This window comes from Heloderma suspectum, chromosome 3 (assembly GCF_057233095.1).
Source record: "Heloderma suspectum isolate Gila_16-S chromosome 3, 16-S_ref, whole genome shotgun sequence".
Taxonomy (NCBI): Eukaryota; Metazoa; Chordata; class Lepidosauria; order Squamata; family Helodermatidae; genus Heloderma; species Heloderma suspectum.
Window position 1 is genome coordinate 21,058,457 of NC_139460.1, and position 17,527 is coordinate 21,075,983.

Genomic DNA, 17,527 nt, shown 5'->3' on the forward strand with positions numbered 1-17,527 from the left:
CAGCCAGGTTTTTAAAGCCCAGCGGAAGCTCATCAAATAATTAATTGCAGGAGCATGATTCTGAGGTAGTAATCAACAAATCCAGCCTGGAAGTTGTCAGCAGCAGCTCTTCCCCTCAAACCTGCCCTTATGGACTCTTTCCTGTACCCTGGCCTGACTGCTAGGTATTTTGTCTTCCATCCAGGTCTGTACTGTATGCTTTGGGAAACAGTGGGGTTTTTCAGATTGGCCTTGTGGGTTGGTTTGCACAACTACTGTGCACATTTTCTTGAGTTCTCATCTTCTTCCCCTTCCCTTTTTTTGGAAGCCTTGTGCTAGTTTGGGAACTGGTTATATAAGGGGGGGGGGGTGAGAGTGAGAGAGAGAGAGGGGGGTATGCTTTCTGACTGGGCAAAAGGAGCAGATTTGGCTTTCAATAGTGAGTGAGTGTGTGTGTGTGTGTGTTTCAGATACAGTTGTCACCCCAGGGTTTTTCCCTATACTGTCCCATTGGCTAAATTTGTTGCTGACTAAAAGCATCTGAAGAATAAGGAAAAAATAAGGTAGGTTTTACACATGCTAACTTCGTGCATCATCAATTATATACTCACCAGCACTTAATACAGGTATTAAAAGTATTGGTTCCTTGTAAAAACGTAATTATTAGTTTTCTTAAATAATTCCTACAATTTAAAAAAAGGTTGAAACAAAAGCCCAGCTATAATCACTCTGGTAAAAAAAAAAAGCACATATATCCTCCATTTTTAAATAGGGGTTAGAGGGAAGCAATAAAAATGTGTTAATGCCACCATAAAACCTAGCAGGGCTGAGGAGCTGGTGAATAAAGCTATTTTCTAAAGGGATCCCTTTCTTGTTAACTTCAGCAAGTGTCCATTTTCTAAGTGAAAAAAGATATCATAAAACTTCAGCCAATTATCTGTTTTTACTAGTAATAACTAGCAACTGACAATTTCAGGTTACAGAGAATCTTTTACTGGAGAGGTTTTCCTCACTTCTGGTGTTGGTAAATGGCAGCCTAGCAAAAACTCAGATGAATCTCTCCATGAAGAAACAGATATATCAAGAATTACAGTAGATGGCGAAGAACATAGTTCTAGTGAAAGCCAGGACCAATTACATGGATCATGGCACGAGGTGGAAACTGGAGGTTTGTGTGACTCAGGTGAGAAGGGTTACCTTTTGAGGCATAAATGGTTTGTAGTGATGGTGGTTTAGATTTCTCATCAGGTCTGATAATGATAGATAAAACCACCCCCACCCCTCCCTAATAATACAAATATTACGATGTTTAAAAATATTCTGTATCTGCTTAATCATGGACATTAAATGCTAACAAGCAGAGTTGTGAGATAGTACCCAATCTCTGCATAACATTGCACAGACTTGGTACATGGATGGCACAGTCTCAGTAAATGGGAATGGGGGTTTGTAGGGCTGTGAAGCCATTTAGAGCTCTGTTCATCAATGCTAGCTCCTTGAGTTTTTTCCCTGTAAAATTGCTAACATAATGTATTAAATTTATTTATTTACAGTATTTATATACCGCTCCACATCAAAAGATTTTGGAGTGGTGAACAGCAAAGATAAAAGAATGAAACACCATGTTAAAACAAAACATTTAAAAAGAAACAAGTTCTGATAAAATGGTTAATGAAATATTTTCAGAGTTGTTTTCTTTCTGCCTTAGTGTAAAAAAAAATTTAAGTCCTTAAAAGCACTCCAAAACTGAAGTATAGCTGGTATTTCCAAAGATTGTAATTACAAAGCTCAATGACATGATCTGTGCGTGCAAGTGAGATTGCAGTCTGTGAAGTAGCTGTAAAGCATGTACTTTTTGACAGATGTAAACCTGAGCAAAAATCAGCAAGTGGGTAGGGCTTATGGAATAAAATCTGCTATTGCCACATTAAGCTTAAATTCAGGTACATAATGGCTTGCTAACTGTTTTCTTGCATGTCGTCATTCTGCTTTATTTTTGTATTCAGTCCACTCTAGGGAACTTGTTCTTGTGGATCAAGCTTTGCCCGGTTATGCTGCTGTTATTGGAAACAGAGTAGCTACATATCCTGACCCTTCATCTAGACCAAATAGTACGGTTAGTCACCACTGGGGTTTAACATATTATGTGATATGTAGCATTTATTTTAAACAAATCTGCTTCCCCTGTTTCTAATCTTGGTATTTTAAATACTGTTACTCAGATGTGTAAATTTAAGAGCTATTCATACTTTATTCTTTATGATATGTAAGGAGGTCTGAATAGCTCTGTCCTATATACTTTTTGCATGTTTCTTCTAAAACTTTGCCATATTTTCTTTTCATTTTGAACTTTTTTTAGATAAAAAACCATGAAAGGGAATGCAACACTGCTTAATATGTATGTGAATTCCAGCACCATTTTTGTTTAACTCCTCAGATGAGGGAGAGACAAATTCATTTTCACTCATTTGTCCTGGCCCAATAAAATCATCTGGAAAGCAAGGCAGTGACCTGGTTTGCATGACACGACAACCGACCATGGGTGATCACTCATAGTGGGTTGTCGTTATGTCTGAACCTGGCACAGTTCCCACAGGGTGGCTTATTTTTCACAAACAAGCCACACTGAGAACCCATGCCTTGTTGAGTTGTTCGGGGTGGCTTGTTGTGACATCTGAACCCAGCACAGTGGCTTCGGTGTGGCTTTTTGGAAAGGGCTACTGAAGCACTCGGCAAGGGCAACAAAAAATCCTGCCACCCCTTTCAGTCTCAGTAGTGCTGCCGCCATCCTCCATCATCCCTTGTCAGTGCCCTCCACCCCATGGTCCTATACATCGAGAAGGAACAACACCAGAGAGTGTCCCAGATTCATTCACAACCGGGTTTTTTTTCCCGATCTTGCAGAAGTGTGCAGATGTGAAAAACCGCTGCTATGAAATTTGTGTCATTTTCCCCTCAGCTTTACTACTCTGCCATAAAATTTGCATAGTTTTATCAATCTGCCTCACTGCTCTGTAACCCACATGTATATCTGACAGCTTAACAATGGGGACCAGTCGAGGGAAGCGACAAGCACGAAGGGGTGGAGGTAGCTGAAAGCATCCAGTGGCTTCACGGGAAGAAGCTTTTGGGGTGGGTGTAATTACTGCAGAAGTACATGAAGCAGCCTCTCAAAAATGGTGTTCGCTAGCACCTAAGTGGAGGATGAAATTGACAAGGACACTGACAAGAAGGGGATTTCGGTATGCTGGGCTAAATAGTGGACAAGCAGTCTTGCACATTTGTACAAGACCCCAGAAAAAATGTTTGTTTGTTTTTTTAAAGGGTTGTGGAAGTGTCACTGTGTTTACAAGTGCTCAGAAAATTAATTCCATTTGGTGATCTGATGTGGGTTGGGGGAGTTTCCCTCAGGAGCTGGCAACCCCAGTGGGCCAATTGCAGGAAGGGTGCTAATGCAGGGACCAAAGAAATAAGGAGTTCCGCTGCAAAGGTACCTGGGATACATGCCGAGAGCCGGCAGGAGGACTGAGGGGGGAGGCAAGCCACTGAGCAACCACTCTTCTGTCTGGTTAGCGAGTGAACAATCACCCCAAGGTGTTTCATTCTCAGAATGACTTAGTATGACGTGTGAACTCACCCATTGTATTTCTAAACATTTCACAGTTTTAAAAAAGCCAACATTTTAGTGTGTTATACATCTTAACATTAGAAAAGGCACAGCTTGTTTTCCTTTAGAAAATAGCCATGGAGGTGTCTTGAATTGCCTTACTGTTCCTCTGAGAGCCTCCTATTCAGAGGCTCTGTGATGAGAAATAGCCAAATCTGAGCACCAAAAAGATCAGCCGGTCTACATGGTGCATGATTTATACACTGTTCTGGGAAGCAATTCAAGCCTGACTATGAGAGTGTGGTAGTTTGTGTGATATTGTGTCATTGGTGAGTGACTCTGTGAGAGTGGGTGAATGGGGGTGGGTGGGGGGGAGAGAGAGAGACTGTACTGAGCAATGATGAACCTGATGTGTACTGACAGTTGAATACATGGAGGCTTCTACACTTGATCTGAGCTCAAAGTGAAATGTGTTGCAATTTCAAGCAGTTAGAGTTACGGAATCTTTAATCATAGTATTACATATGTATTCTTGCCCTAGATCACACGTCCTACGGCATGGCCCCGTTGTTCGTTAAGTCCACAGACTGGTTCACAACAGGTAGCCTGTGGCTATTCCTCTTCATCTGCATTGGCTGCTGTCAACTTTATAACCAATTACAACCCAGACAGAAGTCTTACCAGTACAGGTAAATTTTCTTGCAAGCTAAAGACAGAATGAGCTAGTATTATCTTTATACTTTAATGGCTGTATCCTATATGAAAGTCTGGTGCTCCCTCCACACCCCAGAGTGTATTTTAAATTGCAGCTGGAAACATTTACTTCCTTGATTTGAGATGATTCTTTACAAAGTTGGACATCATTTGTGTTGTGTCTTCCAGAGCCGTCTTCAGCCAAGAAACAGCCCAGGCATTTTAGTTCCCCCATGAAAGAGAATGCAAACGCTGCTTGGGATCCTCCAGTCTCTCTGCTTCACAAGCAGAGAGATCCTTCAGAAACTCCTGATTCGCATCTACCTTTTGGAGAAACACTGCACTCTGATGGAAATAAAATTCAGCAAATCATAGACAAATATACAAGAGATTTCAGCTGGTCTTCTCTAAGCAGCATGTCTTCCCATGGTAATAATACTAGAAGGGGGGAAATGACGAAATGCGAAAGTATTGAGAGGGAATTATGTTGTATTTATTAAAAACGAAATTTTCTTTCCCACCCTTGAGTATTTCCTAAGGAGCCCCTTCTTTGTTCTACAGATTTATTCTACATACTATAGGTCATTCTGTTGGACAACATTTTGTAGATACACTGTAGATATATATTTGAAAAAGAATGTACATTTGGCACTGCTCTTTCAAGTCAAAGTTTTGCTGTTGAGACTCTGCTCTATTGAGTGAGGCTTTCCTGGAATAACATCTTTGATGTTGGGAAAGCTTCAGGAGAGTTTTCAGCCATTTCTTTTTAAATGTTAATGCTGTATCATTGTCAAACACTGTGTTTAATGTATAATATAAAACACATTTCTTAGCATTGATCAAAATGCCTTTTAAACTTTTTTTTTTTAGAACCAGCAGTTGGACTTGATGTTACTGAGCTTGAGAGAAATTTTCCAAATTTCCACCGTGAGCTTTTTCAGCCTTTGGAACCAAGACCAGACTTTGATATCTGCTCAAATCTTTCCTTGTGTAGACTCTCTCACAACAGCAAGGACCTGAGCAAGGTATTTTTAAAATGGAGGGGAATCTATTGCTTTCTGTACAGTTTGTTACAGTAGTTTATAACTTACTTTCTCCCACATAATCAGCGGTAGTGTAAAATTCTTTATGTCCATAGTGTTGAAGTAGTTTGCAATTTCACAAATGGACAATCAAGGCTGTGGGATTTGTGTCTAATTGAACAAGAGTGATCCACAAGCAAAGTCTGAATTTTCCCCCCTTGTGATTCTGCCCTACCACTAGCACAGAAGTCTGCTGCAGGGAAGTCCCCACGTTCAGCACTCAGAGCATGTCTGATATATATGCCCTGCTAATAGGACTGGAGAGGCTATTCAGTCATTGTTATTGTTTAGACATGGGCCATAGCCATATACAGAAAGAAAAGTAAAACTTTGGGGAGGCCAATCTGGGAACCCCTCCTCCTCTTCTTTACTTGATGGGAGGTCAGGTGATGGCAGGGCTGAATTAATGTAACCACTTTGCTTCTGCTTCGGGATAACTTGCTTTTTGACAGAAATGTTATCTGAAAGTAAAGTTAGAATGTCTCAGTTATTTTAAAAACATTACACACTCTGATTCTCCCCCCCGCCTCCCGCATTTTTCTCTCCTTAGAGTTTGCATTTATCTAAGAGACATGAATTCACAGCTTCCAGTTTGGAAGAAAACAGCAACCACCTTTTGTTTCATAGTCCAGGAAAACTAAGCGATATTCTGCCAACAGAACAGACTGCTGGTGAGGAGGTAAAAGAGCAAATGCAAGGTAATTGCTTAGCCACTTGTTCTTCATAGGTGGGAAACCTGTTCTGGGGTTGTTGTTTTTCAGAGTTCCTCTTCAGTAGCAAATTTGGGTTTTTCTAAATAGGGACTGGCCCATTTCTATTAATCTTTTATGTTTGGGTTCCAATTTGGTTGGTGATCTTCTCACTTCAGTGAAACGCCAATAATTGATTTTCTTGGCAAATCTGATGGGGAAGATATAACAATAACTTGCATGCTAGAATAAACCTTTGATAATAAATCAATTGTTAGCTGTCTGGGCTTTCCTGCTGGTGTCTCATCGTTTCCATGGCATTTGCATCTGGGATTCAGAAACAATCTCCCTACCTGACTAATTAGCTTCTGCACAATTGTAGGGAGGGGCTATAGCTCAGAATAGAGTACATGCTTCGGCCACCTAAGGTCAATCTCAGGCATCTCCGGTTAAAGAATAAGGTAGCAGGTGATGGAAAAGACATCTGCCTTAGACCCTAGAGAGCCACTGTTCATCAGAGTAGACAATAAGCTAAATAGACAGATAGTCTGACCTGGTATAAGACCGATTCCTGTGTTTCTAATATATAAATGTCCAACTTGTCAACGCACACACCCTGAAATTCAATACAGCTTTGAACAGGTCTGACACTTTTCTGTTTTTCAAGCAGGTGCTGAAGAATTGTTTGAACATCTTCCTGTAGAATCCACCTTAAGCAAACTTAGACAGAGTGTTGATAGACCTGGAGCCTTTAGCATTGTGACTGAACAAAATCTTGAAATAAGCACATCTATTGAGGAAGATATGTATATTTCACCCAGGAGGGCACAATATGAGGAGCTGGAAGGTGATGAGGAGAACATCAATCTCTGTTCTTCTGTTGAAAACTTTCGTAGTTTGAGTCCAGGAGATGATCAAGGCTCACTTTATCAGCCCATTCCAGGTCATGGAGCAATGAAGAATGCTGTTGGGAGAACAGAGGACATGAAAGAGGACTTGTTGTCAAGAGAGGAGAACTTGTGCTTTGTTGAACTACCTACTGCATCAGCCAGGAAGCATGACATGGTTATTGAAAATGTGATGAATGGGGATATAGAAATTGATCTCTCTCTGTGTTCATTACATACTGTGGGAGAACAGAGTTCTCTAAGAGCAGAGATGATGCTGAGTTTGCCTCATGAAATAAACTCAAAAATCTCAATCAGTGCTGTGCAAAATTCTGTAGAGCAAAGTGGCTGTGAGTTAGATAAAGATCAACAACCAAATCTGAATGCCACTCAAGCTAAAAGCTCAGATTCCAGTTTGTCCCAAAGCAACATACCAGTCTGGGTGAGTGAACAAAGAGTTGCATGTCAAGGCCTAATGGATCAAGTTAGGGCCTTTTGTTTGTATCTGTTTGTTTATTTATTTATAGCATTTTTATCCTGCCATTCAGCTGAAAAGGCTCCCAGAGCAGCTTACAAAGATTAAGAAATAAAACACCCCTGCCCCTGCTTACCCCTGCCTACAATTTAAAAGACATGACACAAAAGGAAAGGGGATAGGGAGGGAGGAGGGGGGAAAGCAAGTTCAGGCTTTGAATGATTAGAAAACTTGTTACTCTGAAGCAGTTCAAATCATGCTTTTCTTGGTGTATTAATGAAAGCAGGGCATTGAACTAGATCACAGAAAGACAAGACAGGTCCCATGACTTGCCTGTTAACCTTTTTAAGTGTCATCTGTGCTAACCTTCTAAAGTTTGATTTGGGTTTTTAAATTTTAAAAAGGTTGAAATAGAGATGGAGGTAAATGAAATGATACTTCACAGAATCTTCAGTAGTGGGATTTGTTATGTTTGGGTAAATAATATTAATTGTGTGCATCCAAAACATGCAAATTTATAATGGCCTTTTGACTCACATGTTTCCAGATAGTGCTAAAGCTATTTCTCACTTAATTAACATTTACAATTTCATCTGAGAATGACAGGGATCCTGGTGCTTTTCGATGCCTGAATCCATAGAGGGCTTGCAGCTATGTCAAAGGATAGGAAAGGATAATTAATATTGCATATTCAAACAATTATTGGGCTATTTTAGTAATAACAAAAACAAAGAAAATGCTTTTTCATTCTTAAAAATCATAATTCATTCTGTGTGTACTCAGGAGTGGTTTGTGCAATGGCACTGTTAGGTAAGCTGTCCCCTACAACTTTATCTGGGTTTGGTGTATGTGTGTGTTCCAATTTAAAAAGCGTTTAAATTAAAGCAGAATCTTTGGAACAAATTGCATCAAGAAAATTATTGTATGAGTCACTTTTCAGCTCAAAAAAGGCCCCCAAGGAGACATACAAATTAAAATAATATAATAAAGAAATAACATTGAAGCAAATTAAAATAGGAGGGTAGAAATCTTTACAAACAGAGAGCAGAATTGCATTTAAAATCACTCGAATGCCAGGTGAAGCAAAAAACCTTTTAACGGCCCACCTAAATCCAAACAAGAAAAGAGCCAATTCCTAAAGAGTTTCACAGTCGGAGTGCTGCCTGTCCTGTGTTCCCACCGACCTAACCTCTCTCGGTGGTGAGACATGTAGCAAGGCCTCCGATGCCATGAGGTATTACCATCCCCCTGCATTCTCCTGCTTGCTTGTATTGGAGTAGATCCTTTTTGTAATTTCAGTAATGCTTGCCTTTGAGAGACTGAAGGCACAATCCTATGTATGTTTAGGCAGAGAAAATTCCTACAATTCCCAGCATTCCCCAGACAGCATGACTGGCTGGGGCATGCTGAGAGTTGTAGGACTTCTCTGCCCAAACATGCATAGTATTGCGCCCTAAGAAATGTTGCTTTTGTGAGAAATACTGATTGTGTTATTTACGCCGACGTTGTCTCCCGTAATTTATTTTGTAGGAAACACTTACAGGGAGAGGCATTATGGAAGAACCTGAATTGACTGTAATAAGCTCCAATGACATCAGCACAGCCGAATCAGACTTTGAACTCCTTAACCAAGCAGATGGTGGAAAGGAAAAAACGGAAAACCTGTCATATGGTGATAATTCTCAGGTTACAAGCTGTCCCAAGGTAAACCTTTTGAATAAAATCTCTTGGATGCACCCATGTTCTACTGACCAGATTATTCACTAATTTATAAAAAGTGATAAATTGTGCAATTGTAAGTCACAACACAATATGAATTTGCAGGCTTTTAGGCTGTTTAACACACCTGTCACATATAGCAAACCAAACTTTGAAAGGGAGTGGAAATGTGTGTTGTCTTATTCAGTTCTCTTCTGCCATAACATTGGAGGTGTTGTGGCTTATGGAGGTAGAATTTGGTTATTGCCACTGAGAGAGTTAAGACTGGCAGAAAGAGAATGCCAGAGCTGTCCTCGGCCTAGCAGGCTTTAGGTGGACTAGTGCATAGCTGCATGTTCTTGTCCTGCATAGAGCAGCTTTAAACAGTTGTGTGCTGGTTGTAAGAAGGTATGAGTTGGAGCACAAATTCCAACCAACGTTGACTTCCCCCCAAAAAAACACTTGCAGGGAAACTTCATTAAAACCGACAGCTCTTTTCAAATCAGATTGAGCAGATGGAGCCAGGATAGGAATAGTCATCCCCGATGTCAGGGTGGACACTGAGCCCATAGAATCCCAGAGTAGTTCTGATGCTGAGGAAGAGCAGTTGCTCCTTCGGGAGAGGAGCGCGCTCCTTTTTTCCCAGGACCAACAGCTGACGGAGATTCCTCCCACCCACATTCCTAGTTTAGGAAGCAGTCCAGGGAGTGACTCAGCACAGATAGCAGACTGGGGGGGATGCGCGGCGCAGACGCAGAGAGCGGCGCCAAATGGTTCGCGCTCAAAGAACGGTTGCGCCCAGAGGATCCAAGGGAAAAGGGGAGGGATTCTCCCTAGTCCTTATATTCAGGGGTCTGCCAGTAATTGCCCTTCAAACGGGGACCAACTGTTCTAACTTAGGGCATAGGGATGCTGCTGCTCAGATCTAGTTGCTACCTGTAGAGCTGTTAAGTTATAAAAAAAGAATAAAGCTTTGAAAAGAATCCCTTTGTCTGTGTCTGGACTTGGCTACTAGATTAGACTGAGAGCCCTCCAAGGAGCCCTTGACACCCACAAAGTCAACATGGACCTATGAGAATCCTTTGCAGGTGGGGTGGAGGACAGTATTCGACCCTTCTGCACTTGCCTGCTTCTGGGAGGAGGGTTCCATTTCCCTTGGAATCCTCTCTCTCTCTCTTCTGGGGGCAGGGGGGCTGCCCCAGGCTTTGAGAGCCATTGTTGTGCAGTGTCTAGTACAGACATAATATACATGGTGGTTCCCGTGAACCCCCAAGTATGAGATTGAATGGTTTCTACAGTCAGGCAATTGGAAACATCAGTTGAGGTTGCTTGTGCCCCTCCGCTTCTCTGGCTGCTCTGTATGTGCTTGGATGAGTCTGTGTTAAGAAGCAATGCATCTAGTCACTTGAACTCTAATTTGTATCTCAGATCTAGTGTATTCCAATTAAAAAGTAATTTCCGTTTCATCTGTACATTTCTATTGTTTATTTTGGATATATATTAATGGTGAGACAGCTCCTTTTAGTGGCTTCTTAATTCCTTTTAATGCATCACCTTTGAGTCCACAAACAGCACATTGCTAATTATAGCCAATTCTTTTAACAGAGCAGAGGATTTTTACCTTTACATTCAGAAGTAGATGACTCCATTTCCACTCATCTTGATTATCCATCAATAGCTCAAAGTCATAAAGAGAACCAGGATAAAAAAACCAAGCAAGGAGGTAAGTGTTCAGTAACTTCAGCAAATTACAACAGCTAAATTAGAGTTCCCTAATCCTGAGGCATCATATCAATTTAAAAACTGCTAAGCTCAGACAAAGTGATGGAGACCTTGCTTCTGATTTACCCATCTGTTCATGATACCATTGTGCTAGGTCATGCATGTACAGGCCAGAAAGTCACCGAGATGACTTCATTATCTTCTAAAATACTTTTATTAATCATATCCATTTCAGTCCACTTTCTTGTCTGTGTACATACATACCAATGAAGTGTTGTCTTCGGTGCATTCTGCTCCTTTCCTTTGCTTCCTTCTCACCAAGCCTGGGCAGGAGAAATATTTACAAGTAGATTTTGGGCAGTGCAAAAACTGCTGGAGTTGAAATCCCAACTTTTGTCCATTTGCTGTGTTACCAATTGTAAGCCCCTAGCTGATGAAGGCACCTGTTATTTCCCCTTTGTTGTATGTATCTGAAGGGTTATGTATGGTGCATGGCTTATGGGTCACCAAAGGATCTCTTAGTTTCAGTTTACCATTTAATTAGTTTCTTGTAATTATTACATCTCAGTTTATTGAAGATCTATGAAATTAGTAAAGCTGCTGTGGATTTTTACTAAAAACTGCATTCAATGTGTCTCAAACCATAAGTTGTTGCAAGTAGAGAGTTTACACCTATAAATCAGACTTTGTTTCCCCCACACACAGCAGTGTCACCAGAGCTCACCGGGAGCTTGCAAGAATCATTTTTGAAGCAGAAGAAAGATTTCATTGAGAGATCCTCTAAAAGACTGGAGAAGCTCAAAAGTAGAGAGCATTCCGAAAAGCCTCAGGCTAAGACATCTCAACAGAAAAAAACACAACATAAACCAAAAGAGAACTTGCCACCTCCTGGTAATTTTTATTAGCAAACAAAAGAAAAACACCATAGAAGCGTGGGAGAGGGACATCAAACATGGACTGAAATTAAGTGAAATGTTTTCTGTTCATAGTAATAATGCTCCTTAGGATATTGCTCATCCACAATTCTTTCGGACTGCATGGGTTAAAATCCAAATATTGCTGTGGTCACTTAGGGTTGGATCCATTCTGTTCTACTTAGAGTGTTGTTGTTCAGTCGTTAAGTTGTGTCCGACTCTTCGTGACCCCATGGACTATAGCATGCCAGGCCTTCCTGTCCTCCGCTCTCTTCTGGAGTGTGCTCAAGTTCATATTCATTGTATCGGTGATGCTATCTAGCCATCTCATCCTCTGCCGTCCCCTTCTCCTTTTGCCTTCAGTCTTTCCCAGCATCGCGGTCTTTTCCAGGGAGTTTTCTCTTCGCATTAGGTGGCCAAAATATTTGAGCTTCAGCTTCAGTATCTATCCTTCCAATGAGCAGTCAGGGTTGATTTCCTTTAGGATTGACTGAGTTGACCTCCTTGCAGTCCAGGGGACTCATCAGAGTCTTCTCCAGCACCACAGTTCGAAAGCATCAATTCTTCGGCACTCAGCCTTCCTCTATAGTCCAGCTCTCACGGCCATACGTTACTACTGGGAAAACCATAGCTTTGATTATGCGGACCTTTGTCGGCAAGGTGATGTCTCTGCTTCTTACTACGCTGTCTAGGTTTGCCGTAGCTTTCCTCCCAAGGAGCAAGCGTCTTTTAATTTCATGGCTACAGTCACTGTCTGCCGTGATCTTGGAACCCAAGAAAGTAAAATCTGTCACTGCTTCCATTTCTTCCCCTTCTATATGCCAGGAAGTGATGGGGCCAGATGCCATGATCTTCGTTTTTTTTTAATGTTGAGTTTCAAACCAGCTTTTGCACTCTCCACTTTCACCCTCGACAAGAGGCTCTTTAGATCTTGTTCGCTTTCTGCCATTAGGGTGGTATCGTCTGCGTATCTGAGGTTGTTGATAATTCTCCCGACAATCTTAATTCCGACCTGTGATTCATCCAACCCGGCGTTTCTCATGATATACTCTGCATATAAGTTAAATAAGCAGGGCGACAATATGCAGCCTTGTCGTACTCCTTTCCCAATTTTGAACCAATCGGTTGTTCCATGTCTGGTTCCTACTGTTGCTTCTTGGCCCTCATACAGGTTTCTCAGGAGACAGCTAAGGTGGTCTGGTACTCCCATCTGTTTCAGAATTTGCCACAGTTTGTTGTGATCCTCACAATCAAAGGCTTTAGTGTAGTCAATGAAGCAGAAATAGACGTTTTTCTGGAATTCCCTTGCTTTCTCCATGATCCAGCAAATGTTGGCGATTTGATCTCTAGTTCCTCTTCCTCTTCGAAACCCAGCTTGTACTTCCGGTAGTTCTCGATTCACATACTGCTGAAGCCTAGCTTGTAGGATTTTGAGCATCACCTTGCTGGCATGTGAAATGAGTGCAATTGTACGGTAGTTTGAACACTCTTTGGCGTTGCCCTTCTTTGGAATTGGAATGTAAACTGACCTTTTCCAGTCTTGTGGCCACAGTTGAGTGTTCCAAATTTGTTGGCATATTGAGTGCAGCACTTTAGCAGCAGCATCTTTTAGGATTTTAAATAGCTCATCTGGAATACTGTCATCTCTGCTAGCTTTGTTGTTAGTAATGCTTCCTAAGGCCCGCTTGACTTTACTCTCTAGGATGTCCGGCTCAAGTTCAGTGACCGCACTATCATGGCTATCAGGGACATTCAGATCTTTCCTGTATAGTTCTTCTGTGTATTCTTTCCACCTCTTCTTAATCTCATCTGCTTCTGCTAGGTCCCTGCCTTCATCATGCCCGTCTTTGCACAAAACGTTCTCTTGGTATCTCCGATTTTCTTGAAGAGATCTCTAGTCTTTCCCATTCTGTTGTTTTCCTCGATTTCTTTGCATTGTTCATTTAAGAAGGCCTTCTTGTCTCTCCTTGCTATTCTGTGGAACTCTGCATTCAGTTGGATATATCTTCCCCTTTCTCCCTTGCTTTTCGCTTCCCTTCTTTCCTCAGCTACTTGTAAAGCCTCATCAGACAGCCACTTGGCTTTCTTGCATTTCTTTTTCTTTGGGATGGATTGAGTTGCTGCCTCCTGAACAATGTCACAGACCTCCGTCCATAGTTCCTCAGGCACCCTGTCTATCAGGTCTAATCCCTGAAATCTATTCCTCACCTCCACAGTATATTCATCAGGGATATGATTTAGGTCATACCTGAATGGTTTAGTGGTTTTCCCTACGTTCTTCAATTTAAGCCGAAATTTTGCAACAAGAAGCTCATGATCTGAGCCACAGTCAGCTCCAGGTCTTGTTTTTACTGACTGTATAGAGCTTCCCCATCTTTGGCTGCAAAGGACATAATCAATCTGATTTTGATATTGACTATCTGGTGATGGTCCATGTGTAGAGTCGTCTCTTGTGCTGTTGGAAAAGCGTGTTTGCTATGATCAGCGTGTTCTCTTGGCAAAACTCTATTAGCCTTTGTCCTGCTTCATTTTGTACACCAAGGCCATGCTTGCCTGTTATCCCAGTGATTTCTTGACTTCCTACTTTAGCATTCCAATCCCCTATGATGAAGAGGACATCTTTTTTTGGTGTTAGTTCTAGAAGGTGTTGTAGGTCTTCATAGAACCGATCAACCTCAGCTTCTTCGGCCTCAGTGGTTGGGGCATAGACTTGAATTACTGTGATCTTGAATGGTTTGCCTTGGATTCGTACTGAGATCATTCTATCATTTTTGAGATTGTACCCCAGTACTGCTTTTCCCACCCTTTTACTGACTATGAGTGCTACTCCATTTCTTCTAAGGGATTCTTGCCCACAGTAGTAGATATAATGGTCACCTGAATTAAATTTGCCCATGCTTGTCCATTTTAGTTCGCTGATTCCCAAGATGTCGATGTTCAGTCTTGCCATCTCATGTTTGACCACCTCCAGCTTTCATAGACTTTTTGAAATCAGTAAGACTTCAGTCAGTCATGACTAACTTACATCCTATTGATTTCAGTGGGTCTACTCTTGAGGTATGACTCAATCTGGACCAATCCTTGCTAAGTATTTTAGTTTCTTGCAAGTATTCAAGGTTGTTGCTACTTGATGTATATGACCTAAAACATCAATAGTAGTAGTAGAATTTCTTGTGTTTGAATTCTTTTGTATGCAACTAGACAGAAAAAAATGCTTGTCCCAAGAAGACTCTGCCTGTTAAATATGGTCTCATGAGCCTAGCTATAGTTAAATGTGTTCTGATTAAATCCAAGGTGCAGCTGTTAGTCATTTAAAGAAAGTGGAAGAAGTAAAAGTGTGCTCAGCGGATGACAGGAAGACAGTAGAAATACAAATGCACCAGCGCACTTCACGGTACTGTACAGCCCATGTTTGGCAGAAATTGAACAAATTTAGTTCATTGAGCTACTTAACTTTTATCCTAAGAGAGTTGCATTTTACTTTTGAGGAATTGACTGATTCCCCCCGCCGCCAATAAATGGTAGAGTACACCACAAAAAACAGTGGTCTTGGTAATCTAAGCTGGTTGGAAGACACCTGCGTTTCCTGAAAATACAAGGCACAGCATCAATGATGGTTCATTTAGACCAGAAATCCTGCTCTCATGCTCTGTTTCTGCTAACTATGAAATGGGAAAAAATGTGTTCACAGGGTTGAGTATATGAATGCAAAACATGTGGTACTCAGCCATAATCACAATTCCATTTCTCTCCAGTGTTTCAAGGTATACTGCCTCTGGATTTGGATGGTCTGTTTAGCTCTCATGATTAATAATCATTTATAGGTCCCATTGGTGGTTATTCCATGAATTCATCTAATCCTTTAAAAAACCCTTAGTTGGATCCATGCTTTAGTCATGCTTTAGTCCCACTGAAATCAATGGGACAAGTTAGTCATGACTAACTTAATTCCAATTGATTTCTGTGGGACTAAAGCATGACCAGCCTGGTCTGGATCCAACCCGGTATGAATGGGCATTGCCACATTTTATTGAGGAAAAAGATTGTGGGGTAAATTTGTTCGTTTTGAACCTGCTGTCAATTACTTTTATAGTATGCACCTTAGTTTCATAAGATGGTATGTGCCCCATGCGCCTCACTGCAGCATACTGGAGAGAGAAGGAAAGTTGTCATTTTTAAACTAAAAAAGCCTCAACTATTTTAGCCTTCTCTCTCATAGGGAAGATGTTCCAACCCTTGTTTCATTCTTGTTGCCCTTCCTCTATCTTTACAGCTGTTCATGTGATGGGGTGACTAGAACTGGCACAATAATCTTACATGTGGCTACATCATACATTTCTACAATGGCATTATATTACTTCCTTCTTTCTTTATAGTCCCATACTTAACTCCTAATATTCAGTTTACCTTTTTCATTGCCACTGCTCATTGAGGGCCAAATTATACAAAAAACCATTCATGCAATTGTGTGAATGGTTTTTTTAAAGTAAATTTAAGGTGTGGGGGAGCAATCTGGATCAGGATTCTGGCATGAGGGAAGAGATGTTAAGCCCCCACATCTGTAATTTACTTTCACACAGCCTTCCGCATAATTGCTGATGATGTGAATGGCACCTGTTCAGAGAGCTTTTCACTGGTTTCTTGAGTAGTTGCAGGCAATTAAAATACTTAAAGGTTTTTTCCCCCTAAAATGTGCATCATTATGCATAAACATTGACTCTAATCTTCTATTTTATTGCCTAGTCACTGGGTGTAGGGAGAGGATTTTTTCTCACAGTTCACTGGTAATGTAAACATCTTTTTGTATTTTGGCAGATTGTATAATAATCTAGCTGAAGTGAAAATCAGAAAGGAAGAGAGAGAAAGACAAGAAAATTATGCCAAAAACCGGGAAAGAGCAAAGGAATTTCAAAAGGTAAAAAGCTTGCAACATAATGTTGTACCCATTCCACATGGTTTTAAAGGCTTGCTGGCCATATCTGCCCTGGCATTTTCTGAATTGAATCAAGATCGATCCAAAGTTTAGACATTTACTTGAAGAATGTTAAGTGTGTGACAGCAACTTTTATACAGCTCATCATCTAGAAAAAGACAATTATGCTTGAGAATAAATATCAGGAATAGAATCATTTCCTTTCCTTTTAGGTATGATACCAATGTGTTGCAGATCATAGTCAGTCTATGCAATAAAATATGAAAATTCAGCAGCTGCTACCTGTATTTATTTATTACATGTATCCCATCTTTCCACTAGAAATAACACTTAAGGGGGCCAACAGCAGTAAAATATAAGCTAAAATCCAAATAAATTAAAAACACCAATAAAAAAGAAACAGCACCTATCAGTTAAAGCCTACTTCTGCTGTGTAAGGAGCTGAGTACTATATAATTTTTAGTACTCCTAAAACCAAACATAGAACACTTCAAAATTCTTACTGCAGAATCATTCTTCATTTTAACTATTAGAAAAGAGGAGACTCCTCATATGACCCTGTAATGTGACTGCCAGTTGTTTCAGAGCTGGGCAACCCAAACTCTAGCTGTTGGCTTAGAATCTGTATCAGAGCTAAGCTGGACCTGAACTGGAAGAAGGCAGTTGCTCCTCTCAGTTGTAAGGAATGAGGATTATGAATTTAGAAAGCTAATCTGAATAAGCCCTTCTTATGTGAGCAGGTGGGAGGAGTAATTCATCTACGGATACCATCCTCCAGTATACATGGAATTTTATTTTCACAAAGATCTTGTTGGTTAGTAGGTTAGGTTAGCCTGAGTAGGTTAGGC

General features: G+C 40.8%; 1 protein-coding gene and 1 non-coding gene across 11 annotated transcripts in view; both read left to right on the plus strand.

The window, feature by feature from the left end:
* Positions 1-17,527, plus strand: part of CEP295 (centrosomal protein 295) — a 56,916-nt gene that overhangs the window by 38,888 nt on the left and 501 nt on the right. For 5 of the 10 annotated variants that reach the window (XM_084842567.1, XM_084842574.1, XM_084842566.1 and 2 more), the window contains exons 17-28: positions 956-1,162; positions 1,986-2,095; positions 4,128-4,275; positions 4,469-4,708; positions 5,150-5,304; positions 5,912-6,059; positions 6,721-7,379; positions 8,943-9,116; positions 10,716-10,833; positions 11,538-11,723; positions 15,041-15,140; positions 16,562-16,858. In XM_084842567.1, the coding sequence (XP_084698693.1) occupies positions 956-1,162; positions 1,986-2,095; positions 4,128-4,275; positions 4,469-4,708; positions 5,150-5,304; positions 5,912-6,059; positions 6,721-7,379; positions 8,943-9,116; positions 10,716-10,833; positions 11,538-11,723; positions 15,041-15,140; positions 16,562-16,772 (2,456 nt within the window). In that variant the 3' untranslated portion in view covers positions 16,773-16,858. Of the gene's footprint in view, positions 1-955; positions 1,163-1,985; positions 2,096-4,127; positions 4,276-4,468; positions 4,709-5,149; positions 5,305-5,911; positions 6,060-6,720; positions 7,380-8,942; positions 9,117-10,715; positions 10,834-11,537; positions 11,724-15,040; positions 15,141-16,561; positions 16,859-17,527 lie in introns of those variants that run through there. The other 5 variants (XM_084842570.1, XR_014788954.1, XM_084842573.1 and 2 more) reach the window with 5 other exon arrangements.
* Positions 3,777-3,860, plus strand: LOC146349399 (small nucleolar RNA U2-19). Its single transcript, XR_014789736.1, has one exon. It is a non-coding gene; the product is annotated as a small nucleolar RNA U2-19 (small nucleolar RNA).